Source organism: Podarcis tiliguerta, assembly GCF_965153285.1.
Source record: "Podarcis tiliguerta genome assembly, chromosome: 3".
In the NCBI taxonomy this organism is placed as follows: domain Eukaryota; kingdom Metazoa; phylum Chordata; class Lepidosauria; order Squamata; family Lacertidae; genus Podarcis; species Podarcis tiliguerta.
The window spans coordinates 66,848,971-66,863,573 of NC_139536.1; the positions used below are offsets into that span (position 1 = coordinate 66,848,971).

Below are 14,603 nucleotides of genomic sequence, written 5' to 3' on the forward strand. Positions count from 1 at the left end.
GGCAGCAGATGGAACTCTTAATTTTGTCCAGTTGGCTACACACATGTCTCCATCCCCCATCTAAGCAAGAATGAAGCATCATCAGAGCTGAAGGACTCATTCCAGGCAGGCGAAAGCATGGGGAAAATGCACAGAGCAAGGTAGGTGGCTTGTGGAATAGGTAGTAGCCTGGGGAAAGTCCTGAGAATCAGATGGGGAAGTCAGTATAAGAAGCAGAGATCCTTACAGCTATTCCAGTTCATCTTTCCTGCCCCCCCTTTTTAAAAGAAACCCTTAAGACAAAGTCACAAAAAAACATTTTTAACACAAAGCTGCCACAAGGAGCCTGTGAACAACGCATTCGAAATATCTAAGCATCTGCGAGTAAACTACCAAAAAATATTTCCGAATGCAACTTGCAGAGCCCATTTTTAATGAGATGGCAGACCCAAAGCAAACTACTACTGCTAGGCTTGGGTTGTGCTACTATAATATCCACAGTATTTGGTGGGGCTTACTGCAGAGTGGGCAGTATATGTACTGATAGCCTAGAAATTCTTCAGAAGATGCTATTATGAAACTAGAGGTGAGTTTGAAAAATTACTTCTAGAAACCTACTGGCTGCCTGATCTCAACTATGCTGTTTTTGTATTAGCAATTTATGGTGGAGAAGAGGTTATTTAGGGCCATGGCAGAGACTCAGCTCTGTGTTCTAGTCTTGGTATTTTCCCTTGTCCTAATCTGGGGCTAAAGAATGGACCATTTACAGGCACAGTTAAATCCATGAAACAGAAGAGCCCGCTGTTTCTCAGTGGCAATTGACTAGCATCACTTCTCATCACAATACCACGCACCATCCCTCATTTTTTCAAAACTTATTTTGCCCAGAACAAGTACAGATTTATTCACACAGTTAAAACTGTTCAAAGAAGGGGATTCTGCAGCATAGGATATGACCCGAGGAAATTAGCTTTTAAATTTAATTAGCTCCCACTTCTGTGTAACATGTCAGAACTAGTTAGCACAACTACCAACAGGAAAACAACCCCAGACGCCGTGCTTTGTTTTGTTAGGACACTGTCCTACCTTGTCTAGAAATCAGTGCAGTGACCAGTTCTTCTCACTGACAGCACCCAGCCCACACAGGACAAAACAGACTAAAGTTTAAGTTATTTTTATTAAATTAAAAATGTATGTACAGATTGCACAATGTTAGAGTGGAGCACCAATATCGCAGCTGCAGAGAATCAACTGCCTGAAGACTCTACCGCAAGGGCAGCAATGAACAGCTTTCACTCCTCAGCCAAGAGCAAATTTTGTTTTGCTCTAAATCTAATCCAGTGCTTTAAACATTATGGCAGTGCGTTTCCGCTGGTCCTTAAGGTTACAGAAGAGCTGTCATTGCAGTCTGATTTACTGGTTTTAGGCAGTATCTGGGTGTTGAATAGCCCTCATCTGTCAATAAACTGGTTTGGGGCTTCTGATAGCCAGTATTGTAGTCAAGTGTGGGCAAGGCTTTCATTTTTGGCTTGTCATACTCCTTCTGACTTTGAGGTGTTTGATAATCTTCACTCCCTGTTTCAGTCTGGCACAAGGCAGTGAAAGTGCCTGTGGAAAGGGAACATTTATGCGTGGCAGAAGCAGTAGGAATGTTATAGCAGCTCTCTGAAGGAAAAGCGTTTTCTCTTCCTATGTGTCGCTCTATAATAGGAGTGGCGTATTCAGGCTCGTGGTTGGTCAAAGGCAGTGCATAATCGTGCCGATTTGCTCTCTGTGGGCAGTGGTAATGGTTCCCGGTCTCGGCGCTACCTTTTTTCTCATTCTCTGTGTCCATGGGTCTGAAAGTGGATCCCTTTCGGGTTACTGTCCCAGTTCCTATCATGAGAGGTTGTTGATAATCTAGATGGGAAACAGAAAGAATCACATCAGAATCTCAGATCACACCAAATACTGAATGCCACCTTAATTTGTGCTGAGCAATCGGCTATATTATTTGCCTTCTCCCAGAAAGTAATTGTTATTGTGCCTAAAGGAGATAGCTATTTTTTCTGTTATCGCTGAGTCATCTGACCAAGTTACATTATTTCTCAACTGCAGCAAAGAAAATTCAAGCAAGTACTTTGAATCAAATGTCGGGGGACTGTCAGGGCAATTAATTAACTTGAATAAGCTAAAATTAAGCACATTTCCAGGATGCTTCAAAGATGTATTTTAACTTCAAGACAAGAAACAAATAGGAAGCATATTGGATCATGTTTTATGTTTGTGTCAACGGGCATTTTTAATTCATTGTTTGCAATTGCTTATGGCGACGAGCAATAAATATTCATAAGGATCGTAAGATTTTCCTTGGAGTGCACAAATTTTATTAGAGACCATTTGTTTTCCCCCTGCCTTCTCGCCACAAGATCAAACCATCCTTCTCGCTCTACTGACAAACACAGCCTTCAGTCTATCAAAGGTCAAAAACAGATTCCTACATTAGATCCTTAGTAGAGCAATAGCTATTGATTATACAAGCTACATGAGCCATGTGCAATAGAAAGAAAAAAATGTGCACTATAATGTTAGAATTACTAAGCAAGAAAACATGCACACAATTGTCAAATTTATTCACCATCCTATCTAAAGGATGGTACGACAAATTACCGTTAAACTCCGAAAAGCTACTAGTCATGATAGCTATGTTCTGCCCCCACTGTTAGAGGCAGTATGCCTCTGAATAACCATTGCTAGGAATAATAGATAGTCAGGCAAAGTTCTCATGTCCAGCTTGCAGGCTTTGCAAAGGCATCTGATTGGCCACTGTGAGAATGGGATGCTGGGCTAGAGGGGCCTGACTGAGAAATCTCTTCTTAACGTCTTTGATGAGGAAGAATGTTGGAAAGCCAAAGCCATTACTCTACAGGTATCTGGAAGAAGAATGCCAACAGTTTTATGTGAACACACTGGCAGGGCAATAATAGAAGTATGATAAATAAATTTTAAAATGGTACAAGTTCTATTCTGCCAATCCTTACGGATGGGCAAACTAAGCCTGTTCTTTACGTTTCTTACGTGCTACATAGGGATTGTTTTCAGAAGACAGTGAAGTTACCTGCCATCTCTCTTGTGACGAGATCTAGCTTTTGTGGCGTATCCTTTTCATTATTATAACTGATGGTGAATTCAGTAGACTGGTGTCTGACAAAGGGTTGTTTGATTTGTTTCCAGAAACCTAGAAGTTCAAGTCCTAATAATGTTAAAAATCTCAAATGTGATCCAATATAAAACATTGCATGCACAAAAAAAGTAAAACTGTCAGTTTGATTCAGAGTGTGTTGGAAAGGGTGACATGTAATACTTAGGGTTAAAAGAAGCTTGCATTAGCAGAGATCAGTCTATCTATACAGACCACATAGGGCTAAATCCTGACAACTATCTTTCCTTCCATCCTGCAGTTGCTTGTGTTCCTCACAAGTCACCCTTGAGAGTTGGAATGAAGGGAGATATTGGGGGTGAGAGATGCAGTGTGTGTGTGTGTGTGTGTCCGTGCATGCATGTGTGTGTGAAAAAATCAGCAGAAGCTCATCTAGTATGGTCACATAAGGGACTCTCGGATCCCACCAATTTATCATCTGGATGTTCTCTTGGAGTCATGAACACACTTAATTTTAAATCAGCTTATTTGCTGATCATTTTTGGATCTCCCTCCCCAACAACCCATTTCAACAGCAGTGCACTGTTGAATTTCAAAGCAAAGCTAAATTTGGACTTGCTGAGCATCTCATGGAAGCAGGCCCGCAAGGGAGAAGGGAACAAGGGTGTGACATCAAAAAACACTGATCCAAGACTTTTAATGAAAATGGTTCCACAAAACCCTTTTCCTATTAAATTATCCCCTGGTAGAGACTGACATGGATAATGGATGCGTGATCCAAGCCATCCAGATTAAGCCACAGCGATTCCAAGGATCAGGAAGTACTAAGCACAGGAAACTGTCGCTGGCTGCTATCAATGACTGCTCCAGTTCCACCCATCCATTACATATATTAAAAGTTCTTGTGCTATTTGTGTGTAAGATCTTTAAGGGGAATTAGTCCCACTGCACACAAAGATATTGTTACAACTGCATAAACATTTCCCTTTCTCATTATTGTCAGATGATGAACAAAACCACAATTTTTATCACCCACCTGGTTTTCCGGTGTCGTATGAGCCATAAGCACCTCCTTTCTTTCCTCTCCTATAATGAAGAACAGCAACAATAGCACTTGGCTTCAGTTAGTCCTGCCTTTCACTTTTAAGGGGTCTCAAAGCGGCTAACATTCTCCTTTCCCTTCCTCCCCCACAACAAACACTCTGTGAGGTGAGTGGGGCTGAGAGACTTCAAAGAAGTGTGACTGGCCCAAGGTCATCCAGCAACTGCATGTGGAGGAGCGGAGACACGAACCCGGTTCCCCAGATTAGGAGTCTACTGCTCTTAACCACTACACCACACTGGCTCTCGCCAGATTCCAAGGCAGTCGTGTAGTTCTTCCTTGTTTTATATTTATAAAATGGTGGGACTGGACTTTGCAACTGGTTACTCAAAAGAGTGACAGAGAGAAAGAGAGAGGAAGAAAGTGCACTGCCCATGAGCCTTTTGCATAGGTCATCTCTTTCCCGATCAGAAAAGCCCTCAGGTGAGAAATGAATCATTGTGGAAATCTTTCTGCTGTTTTTCATGGAACTTCCTATTTTAGCTCACTTGTCTATAAAAGGCTGGAAGACTCCTTCTGTGAAGAGAGCCACGCTTTCCCATTCCCTGCAATTCATGGGGACATCAGCTGGGAGAAGGAACTCATTGGACGAGCAAGAGCACAATGAGGAGCTGGTGAGGGGACTTGAGGAAGCCCAGGCGACAGAATTTGAAACGCTGGTGATTAAGCTCGAGGCTTCATATTAATAATGCAAATACAGTTATAGGTTTTGGTCATAGCATTTTCCCTCTTCTGTTGTAAAACATCTGAAGGCAATCATCAGGTGCATTCCTGTTAGGTGGTAGATCTGCCAGTTACTCTTTAACCTACTAAACAGCTAAGGCTGTTATGTGTCCAAAAACCACCACAAGAATTTTTATGCTTTTCAACTCTGAAGTGAGAGTTACATACTTTCGTACAACAGCATAGATACCAATTCCAGATATCAGGAACAGCAAAAGCCCCACTACTACTGGAACGATTATGGTAGTAAGATCCAGTCCTTAAAAAGAAATGAAGATGAAAAGTTACAATATACTGAAAACCCAGCTGAAAAACTAACTTGAGGGCTGGACTACATATTGCATAGTACTGGTATATAGGGGGGAGTATGCAGAACCCAGGAAACGGTGGGACTTAATTCACATTATTGAATCCTGGCTTAACAAGCAAGGATATGCATCACCTCCTTGCACCCTTTGCTCCCATTTCACTCCTCCCTTCACATGATCTTGGGGGGGGGGAGCTGCTGTTAACCATGGCTTCTTGTTACGTACAAGCCAGGAATTATGCCCAATGGATTCCAAACAAGCCAAGTTTTGAAAGTCATTAACCACAGTTTCTAGCTAGCATGTAGTAGGAAGCCATGGTTAACTGAGGCCTTCTTCTTGGTTTCTTTCCCCATTTGCACAAGGGAAAGAGTGCAGCAAGAGGAATGTGGTTGCATCTGGGTGCAGCAGGCTTGCCCATATCCAGGCTTAACTTATGATTTGATTATGTGTTCTTCTGTGTTGAATACCACTCCGTGTGCTCAGACCTGCACCCACTTTAGATCGGTATTAAGCATTGGATACCTCTCAAGTTATACAATCAAGCCTTGTATATATCCAGAACACAAGTCACTGTTTCTGGTCATTTGGCCCTCATAAAGTAAAAACCATGTAGCAAAGACATGAATGTGCCCTGCCAACCTCACCCCCAATGAATCACATTTTGTTCCCAGGCATTTGAAAATTGGGGTTCAAAAAGGTGGTTTAGAAATAGGTTTACATTATCACTTCTGAAAAGTTGTCACAGTCTCTGGTAGGAGCTGTGCTAAGACTTTCGCCCTCCATTAAGGTTAGGAAAGGTGTTTCCTACCTAAGCTGCCTTCTTCTGAGGGTATGGGCTCTGTGATGGTTCTGTCTTCTTTTCTAACCGAGACACCTGTGCTTTGACTTGGTCTCTGCCAGAGCGGATGCGTAAGGGAGCTGTTAACTGCAAGGCAAAAGGTGGAACTAAGTGAACCTCAAAACAGTTGAAGGGCATTCAGATCCTGCTGCCAATCAAACCTCTCCCCGCCCCCCGAATGGTAAAACGGCTTACCTTGGTTTATGCGACAACCAATAAGTTCCACCTTCAGTGCTATTCTTTTGTTCCAGCTCTGTGGAATAATTCTCACGTAGCGGGCTACTATGGGGGGAATGAAATTATTCCGGACTATATCTCCATGATTAGAGTTGGCTTTGAATACCTGCCGTTTGAAAGGAAAATGAACCACATTATTTGGTTTAAAGCCAATGAATAACAACTTCTCCCCTTGAAATCACAGAGGATAAAAATCAACAGCAGCCTGTGTTGATTCACTGGGGGATGGCGAGGAAAGACCTCAACTCTCCAGAGTTTAAAGCTCTTCCTCCAATATGTAGACAGTCCTAAACTGGAGCAGTATAGCAGTAAAAAGATGGTTTGTGACCAGCTGAGCAGCTAGTTGCGCAACCAGGCTCAACTCCAAACAGTCCAAGGCCAGCAAGGAGTAGTTAACTCTTCCTCCTCCTTCAGATTGTGGCAGAGTTTGAGGCCGGATGCACAGCAAGCTGTAGAGTCAGCACTATACCACTTTAATTCAACCGGTAGAGCCAGTCTCAGCCTAACAACTGAAGGGAAGGCTTTAGCCCTGTACAATTCTAGCACAATTCTCTCTCCCCCGCCCCCCATTACTGGTGCCTGTTTCCTCTCCTTAACACAGCATTAATCAATGCCACTCTTTTACTGTTTCTAAAACTGTTTTCCTGCAACAAGTCCTCCTCCCACTTCACAAACAGTGGAATGGGCGTGTGCAAAATAATACCCTTCTCCCCTGCACACTGCCCCTCCATGTGTGCAGGTACTCCATGCCCTGTCTGTTGTGGGTGATCCTGCTTCACAGCCCTGCTGCTTGGCATGGGCCCATCCACTTTGCTAGTAAAGGGAATTAAGTATTGGAAACTTCAGTGTTCTAGGATTGGAAGAGCAGCACATTTCTCATTTTAGATTTAAAAAGTGACCACCACCAAAGAATGGTATCCAGCTGGTAATCCCCCATGGACAGAAACTTTGTTCCAGCAGAGCCTTCTGACGGCAGAACAGGGATCAAGATGATCTTTGGCAAATGCCTCCTCACCCCTGCAGTCTCTCCATTCCCCTAAGATCAACTTCTGGGAGTTGGAGGAAGTTTTGGAACTGGGGTGGGGGGTGGGGGTGGAGGGTGGAGACACACGGGGATCTGCAAGGGAAGGAGAAATTGCCAAAGAAGCCGGAGCGATGGGGAGATGGCTGTTTTATTTTGCTCAAAGTGTTCTTGAGATTTTCTTCCGACAGGACAGAACTTATCAGCACTGCCAGTGGAAAGCAAGATAAACATACTACTTCTTTTAAATTAATACCATTAAAAAGCCTTCTCTTTTTATAATTCTTTGTATAAGTTTTCACAGAAGGCCTAATATTAATTGCAATCATATGTTGATAGCCCATACTTTTTTTCAACTATGTGGAATACAGCGCTTTTGAAGTACCTTTGCAGCAGATTCCCATGTTGTGCAATGCAGCTAACTCAGTAATAAAAAAAAATCCAAAACGAGTATATGATGCTGGGAGATAATAACTTCTCCAGATTTGATCTCTAACTTGCCCTTTGTATTTAGGGGCAAAAAAGTAAGTTTCTCTCACTAAGCTGCAAGCAAACTCTGAGACTTTATCAGAGAGTTTGCTTGCAGAGTGTTTGCTTTATCTCCTACTGATAAAGGCTGAGCTTCTCCAATTCTTATTGTAGGTCAAATGAGCAGGAGTCCATGCCTCTTCTAGACTGATTCATGGAGCTGAAAAAGGGCATGGGAATGTAGATGTGCACTTGAAAACACACCCCACATTTAAAGTGCATCTCCCCTGTAAAGAATCATGGGAACTGTAGTTTAACCTTGACAGAGCTACAATTCCCAGCACCCTTAAACTACGGTTCCCTGGATTCTTTGTGGGGGCAGATGTACTGCACACCATCACAGAGCAAACCTTGGAAGTAATTCCCACTGCTTTCAATGGCCCTTAGTTTATTGTAAGGTGTGCTCAGGATTGCAGCCTTAATATTCTGCATATATCCCTGCCACACCTTATCAGATCCTTGTGCAATTACAACCTTGGGCTAGAAACCAGAAAAGTCCTGCTTTCAAGACAAGGGGAGAAGGGGAAATAAAATGGAAGATTTCTAACACTTAAAAGTTATAAACATAGATTGAAAAAAGCTGCTCCACCACAAGCAGTAATTTCACAGAAAATACTTCTCAAATAATGTTAAAGTATATGCAAAATCAGTTCACAATACAAGCAGCTCTTCCCCGCCCCCACACCGTAGGTTGTGAGTGAAGATTTTAAAAATACAGATTGTTATCTACAGGAGGGCAAATAACAGTCTAAGATTTGAGGGGCAAGTAGCTGCTGCATCAAATATAGGTCTCCCTGAAAACAATCCAATCTGCTTCCCCCACAGTGAAATTTGAAGAAGGAAGAAGGCTTTGTCCCTGGGGTGGGTGGATGTATGTATATGCAAAAGCATATTTTACTGTACCTATAAAGAAAGAAAATGGCAAAGAGGGCACTTTAGTACACTGTCCTGCTTCTTCTCATAGCTCAAATAATATTTTTTTCCTGCCAAACTGCTCATCCAGCTTCCTCTAGTGAAGAGGAATATCTAGTTTCCTTACAAATGTTTTCAAATGAAATCACTTCTCCATGGCGAAACTAGACTGGAGCCTTCTGAAAGTAAGGGACAGGGCAAATTACCCAAGTCACAACTAAACCTAGACAGCACAACGTGTGCAATGAGGGTGCTGAAAACCCATTGGAGTAAACAAGATTTGAGTATAACAATCCAGTAGCTCCAGCTGTCTGCAAAGGATGAAAGATGGAAGTTGGGCTGCAGGAGAACACCCGCCCCCCCCCCCCCCGGCAACCACCATTTCCCCCTTGCCCTTTATCTCCCCGCTTCCCCAGTTACCTTTTCTTGATTGCTTAGGATTCCTTTGTAAGTCCTCCATTTTGAGTTGTTATTTTTATAGTTGACAATAAACGTCTTAACGTAATAGTTAAAATTGAGCATTGTGGACCCTGTGGTTCTAATTCCTTGTAATGAAAGAAAAAGTAAACAAAAGGGATCTGTTTTGGTCTGTTGGTTAATAATAGTAAAATAAGCATACATTTCCTTCAAACAACAATCACTCATTTATATCTGCAGCAAAATTAAGAAATGTCGCCACCTGAAAACCTTTCGCTTTCTACTATATTATTTGTAAAGGCATCCTCAGATGTACATGCTAGGGCTCTCCCACTGTCAACAGTGATAGGGGAAAGGCTCCCCTGCACTTGTGAAGCTCATCTGGAACATCACACTTGCACAGGCTCTGGATCGCAAGAATCATTTTTACAGGCAAGTGTCTCTAGTGAGCACACCACAAACCGATAATGAAAGCTAATTAATATTTGAACAGACATGCTCTCCCCTCCTTTGGCATTGGCAATTTGTCCAGCAAAACTGCAAAAGGATGCCAGCAACATGGACTCAAGAAACAGTTGCAAAAATGGGACAAAACGGAAATGGGGTGGTTAGGTCAGCCTCAGTTATGTCCATAGAAGAAGTGGGATGGTTATAGGTCTGCTGGAGTAGAAGTGAGGCCACATCCCACCCCTCTTTGACCACTGAATAGCTACCATGTGACGGGTGAATCAGATTCAGGTAAGCTGCTGAGTGGGATCTCAGCAAATAATAATAATAATAATAATAAAAAACCAGGCCTCCAGCTAATTACACAGGTGTTTCTGTAATGTGGAAAGGGTCCCCATATCCAAGTGTGCAGTGGCTCATCTGAAATTGGGGTACCAATTATAATTACATTTAACATTTATCCTGCAATTGTGTGTGTGGTTTTTCTTACTCAAAAGCAAGCAAAGGGAACCCAATCCAAAACAGGACTGCAGTGCACAAAGAGTCATGCCGCCCTCTCCCCAAAAGGTTCATACCTCTTTCAGCAGCTGCTGATAATAAAAAAGAAACTTTAAAATCCCTATTGGTGTTATTAGGAGGTGTGTTTGAGAAAGGAGGAGGGAGTCTTGGGGAGCATCACAGTTGGGGAGGAAAGGATTAAACCTAATCCTAATCCACGTCACCCCCTATGCACAAAAGAAAAGAGCACATGCACAGCTGCAGCTTGAAGCTTATGTATTAAAAACACAATGCATCGTTTGATCAAATCCAGAATAGAACTACACTCTCATCACCAATCATGGTAACAGTGAATGTTGTCCCTAGTTGTTGGGTATCGGCAGAAGATGTGAGATGTGGAACAATGGGAGGTGGTGGGGCACATGTGAGAGTGTGTAAGGCAGGGCATGGGCAGATGTGGTTGCATTTGTGTAAGCATGGCTCTTTGTGTGTGGCAAAAGAACCATTTTCAGGATGGGACTAAGTGTCCTTTATCAGGGCCCTGCAAATAAATTCTCACCCAGTGTTGTGCAACCTGTTATCTGGGTGCAGCAATTGGTGCCCTACTCCCCTGCCCCCAGCCTTAAGCTATTATGAAAAGAATGGAGCCTCATTAACAACCCAGAAGAATTCATATATATTTACTTTTGTTTGTCTAAAAGCTTTAGAAGAACACAATTATAACCAACGACAAGATTCCGAAAAGACGATAGAAGATGCAAGTATGAGGAATTCCTTTCTGCATTTCAATGATAAAGGCTTATTAGCTGTTGATAAGAAGAGGACCTCAGCCCCATTGGGCCTTCTGCAATTTATCGAACCATAAAATATTTCCCATTTGCTTACTGGAAAGGCATATTGCTCCTGAACTGCAGCTGTGTGAGCAGTAAAATTTGGCCTAAAGGCCTTTCGGGGGGTGGGGTGTATTTCAATTGGTCTTTGCTAGTTTTAACAACTCAATGTTGTAAGTACCTACATTTTACTCAGAGTAGACTCATTGCAATTCATGGTCCTAAGTAAGCAACGTCCATTAATTTCAACAGGTCTACTCCAAGTAGGATTAACATTGGATACAACCCTTAGTTGTTGTTGTTTTTTGGCAGAAAGCAATTGTTGCAGCGTTACGAGACATATATACATTACAATTGTAAATAGCCCTTGCTCGGAGTACCATTTGAAACCTCACTTAAAACCTGAGGAAATCTAGCTTACAAGAACAGTAAGCAAGCTGCATAGGGTCACAACCGATAACTGAATGACACTAAACTGAAATCTAACTTAAGAGACGTACTCTTGCTATGACAGACAACTGACCTGTTATTCTTCTCCTTTCTCCCAGGTCAATTTCTAGCCACTGCCGAGAGTTGCTCTGGTTTGCTGCCCAGGAAGGCCCTTGGACTTTGAGCCAGGCCCTAACAGGAGACCACGGAACCACCTCCCCAATGTCATTGATTTCATCCCAAAATGATGACGCCGTGATCTGACCATCGGATGCATTTCGTCCTTCTAGGTTCAGTGATTGATTGCAACCTTCCAAAGCGAAAAAAAAGGGAGGAAAGTGTATTTTCAGATAATGATATTAACTATGACTATAATCATCAACCTAGAAGACTTGATTAATTTTCCCCCAAATATCATTAAGAGTTTCTGAAAATGCTTTCTTTCTCTACCCACCCATGAGCCCTAGCCTAACTCCAGTAAACAAAAGAATTTGATCTATGTTATAATAACTTGTTTTTAATATTTGCTTTTATCTTTATTATTTTTAAATGAATATTTTAGATAGGTTCTTTGTAAACTACTTGGAGATCTTCTGTAAAGTAAGTGGTATATAACATTCTTCATTAACAAGCAAACAAAATAAAGTAGTTCATTGTATTCGTGCCCAAATTGTATTTATTTTAATTGGAGAGTGCTTTGGTTTTTCCTGGATTATGCATTAATAATGTCTAAAATGAAAAAAAAAATATCCTTACCATTTGAGTTAAAAATAATCCGCTTATCTGACAGAGAGCCACTGTAAGAAAAAGAGATGACATTATCATTTTGATTAGCTACTCATGTACAAGAAATTTTAAACTGAAATAGTTCTGCTTTATTCTTACCCTGCCTTTTGATCCTACAACTTGATGCACCAAAATAAATACTTTAAAGTACTATACAGTTCAGGGATTGGTTGTGGATCATCTAACTCTGGCGAACAATAACCAGACCATTAGGGAGCCCCATCTAAGGTGCTCTGGGGTTTCTCAAAACAGAGCAGGATGTAAGTACAGTATAACAAGAAGCAGTTGACTTGTGCTTAACTCCACACTTGAAATCAACGAGGCTTCAATACATTGAACTCTGGCTTGAATGTGTCCCATAATTTTCTGTGGGAAGGGGACATGCAACTTACATGTTTTTGGAGCTTTTTAGTACAATATGTGAACTCTGGGTGCCATATGAATATCAAGGGGGGGGGGGGACCAAGGATACAGTTGCAATTTTATCATGAGCCTGCATAACTCAGTGCACTTTAAATCTAAACAGCTCTCAGTTTATTAACTCAAAACACCCAAAGAGAATAGATAGTGCCTGTCACTATTAACAGTACCTAAAATGAAATCAATTGTGCAATTGAGCTCCCCCAACTCTCCTCCCTGTTCCCTCCCTCCCAAGATGCCTGTTCACATCTTGGCTGATTAAGTGAAAATATGATGCTCCAAACGTGGCCATTTCAGTACATAGTTCGAACAAAACAATGGTTAACAAGAGTTTCCAACTCACACAAAGGAAGGAGTGAAGGGGCTCTGCGTGCAAGAAAAAGGCTTGTGTGTACACACATTATGCATGAACACAACCAATACTTACTCCTGAGAAAGGATGCCATTGGCTAGGATTCCTTGATACCGGCTTGTTCCTTTCAGTTTAATCACACTAATCTGACCACCCAGTTCGTCTGCAATTACTCCAGCGTGTATGGCAGATTTGCACAATAAGGAAGTCTTAGGTGCAGAAATCAAGTGAAAAGTAAGGCAAGATTTTAGTATTCAAACAAACTCACAGTCAGCACAATAAAACAAAACGAATAAACGCGGTGCCCTAAAAAAATTCAAGTCAAAAATGCAAAAGGAAGTAGCAATTTTCTGTATGCTAAATTACCTAAATTAAATGTGAAAACATGCTGAAGAGACTTAAGAGAAATCTACTTGTTGGACAAATATATTCTAAGGTTAATATTTTACAGTGTAGTAATCCTCCCACACTCATCCTTCCTCAGAGAATAATTAACTGAGTGTCATTTCCATATCATATGTGCAGACGAATAAAACAAGATGCTGAAGATCTCATACTATATGCAGGGCAAGGCTGAGGAAAATGTTCCTAAATTTGGTTATTGCTATTAAAAAGCAGATCAGTTACGCCCATTTTGCAAACTGAACAATAAGAAGTTGTACCTGAAGAACTATACCTATTATACTGTGACCTGAACAAAAATAAATGGCTAAGTTTACAAGCCCACATGAAATGTGCACGTATGAAATGCATATGCACATGTAATCTGTAACACTGTTAGCGCTAACAGAACAGCTGGCCACCATAATACTTTTATGCACAATTCTTTTCCGATTCCATACTTTGTAATTATGATTGCACAGTGGTAGAATAAATGATTTTCTAGCCAACATCTTCAACGAACTGAGGTAACCTAAGAATAATTTACCATTTCTCCCAGTTCCTGTCTTCAGCAAAATGCACTAACCTTCACTGTGCACAACTGGTTGTTCTACTGGTCTTTGAGCCCAGCATTAAACTTTTAGGTTGTGCTTATCTGCAATAAAAAATTCTTCAGAAAACAATGCTGTCATATCTCTAGCTTTCTGTAGACCGTGTTTGCTAGCCTGGTGCCCACCAAATGTTTTGGACAAGAACTCTCATCGGCCTCAGGTAGACAGGCCAATAGTCAGGGTTGATGGGAGTTGCAGTTCAAAACATCTGGAGGGCAGGAGGTTTGGGAAGGCTGTGCTAGACCTTTCCTTTATCCCATGTACTTACGTCTCTGTAGCCTTCCACTATATTCCCAGAAATATCACCTGCTATGTCTCTGCAACCAGCTGGACAGTACCTGCTGCCATGGAGAAAAGACAGGATCTTGTTGTGACTGGTGTAATGTACAATGCTCGCACACATGCACTTTGTAAAGCAAACAGTGTAAAGATAAAGGTTCTTCTTCTTCTAAATTCTAGCATATTCGTGTGCTCAAAATGGCACAAGTAGCCACATAAGCAGCAATGGAAATGAATTTTGTTCTGCTTAGTTCCTTCTAGCATTTTACATGTTCAGGGAACAATAGTAATTGAAGGAAAGATAACACAGCACAACTACATCTGTTCACACCTTGAGCAACTGGCTTACATGCCATTACTCTTTAC

At 41.6% G+C, this 14,603-nt stretch overlaps 1 protein-coding gene across 5 annotated transcripts in view; it reads right to left on the minus strand.

Moving 5' to 3' along the window:
- Nucleotides 1-1,137: 1,137 nt before the first annotated feature.
- Nucleotides 1,138-14,603, minus strand: part of DCBLD1 (discoidin, CUB and LCCL domain containing 1) — a 40,844-nt gene continuing 27,378 nt past the window's right edge. For 2 of the 5 annotated variants that reach the window (XM_083435210.1, XM_083435212.1), the window contains exons 5-15: nucleotides 14,227-14,299; nucleotides 13,042-13,175; nucleotides 12,165-12,205; nucleotides 11,503-11,718; nucleotides 9,208-9,332; nucleotides 6,285-6,432; nucleotides 6,060-6,176; nucleotides 5,112-5,202; nucleotides 4,155-4,204; nucleotides 3,077-3,211; nucleotides 1,138-1,878 (exon numbers count right to left, since the gene is read on the minus strand). In XM_083435210.1, the coding sequence (XP_083291336.1) occupies nucleotides 1,364-1,878; nucleotides 3,077-3,211; nucleotides 4,155-4,204; nucleotides 5,112-5,202; nucleotides 6,060-6,176; nucleotides 6,285-6,432; nucleotides 9,208-9,332; nucleotides 11,503-11,718; nucleotides 12,165-12,205; nucleotides 13,042-13,175; nucleotides 14,227-14,299 (1,645 nt within the window). In that variant the 3' untranslated portion in view covers nucleotides 1,138-1,363. The remainder of the gene's footprint in view (nucleotides 1,879-3,076; nucleotides 3,212-4,154; nucleotides 4,205-5,111; nucleotides 5,203-6,059; nucleotides 6,177-6,284; nucleotides 6,433-9,207; nucleotides 9,333-11,502; nucleotides 11,719-12,164; nucleotides 12,206-13,041; nucleotides 13,176-14,226; nucleotides 14,300-14,603) is intronic. The other 3 variants (XM_083435208.1, XM_083435209.1, XM_083435211.1) reach the window with 3 other exon arrangements.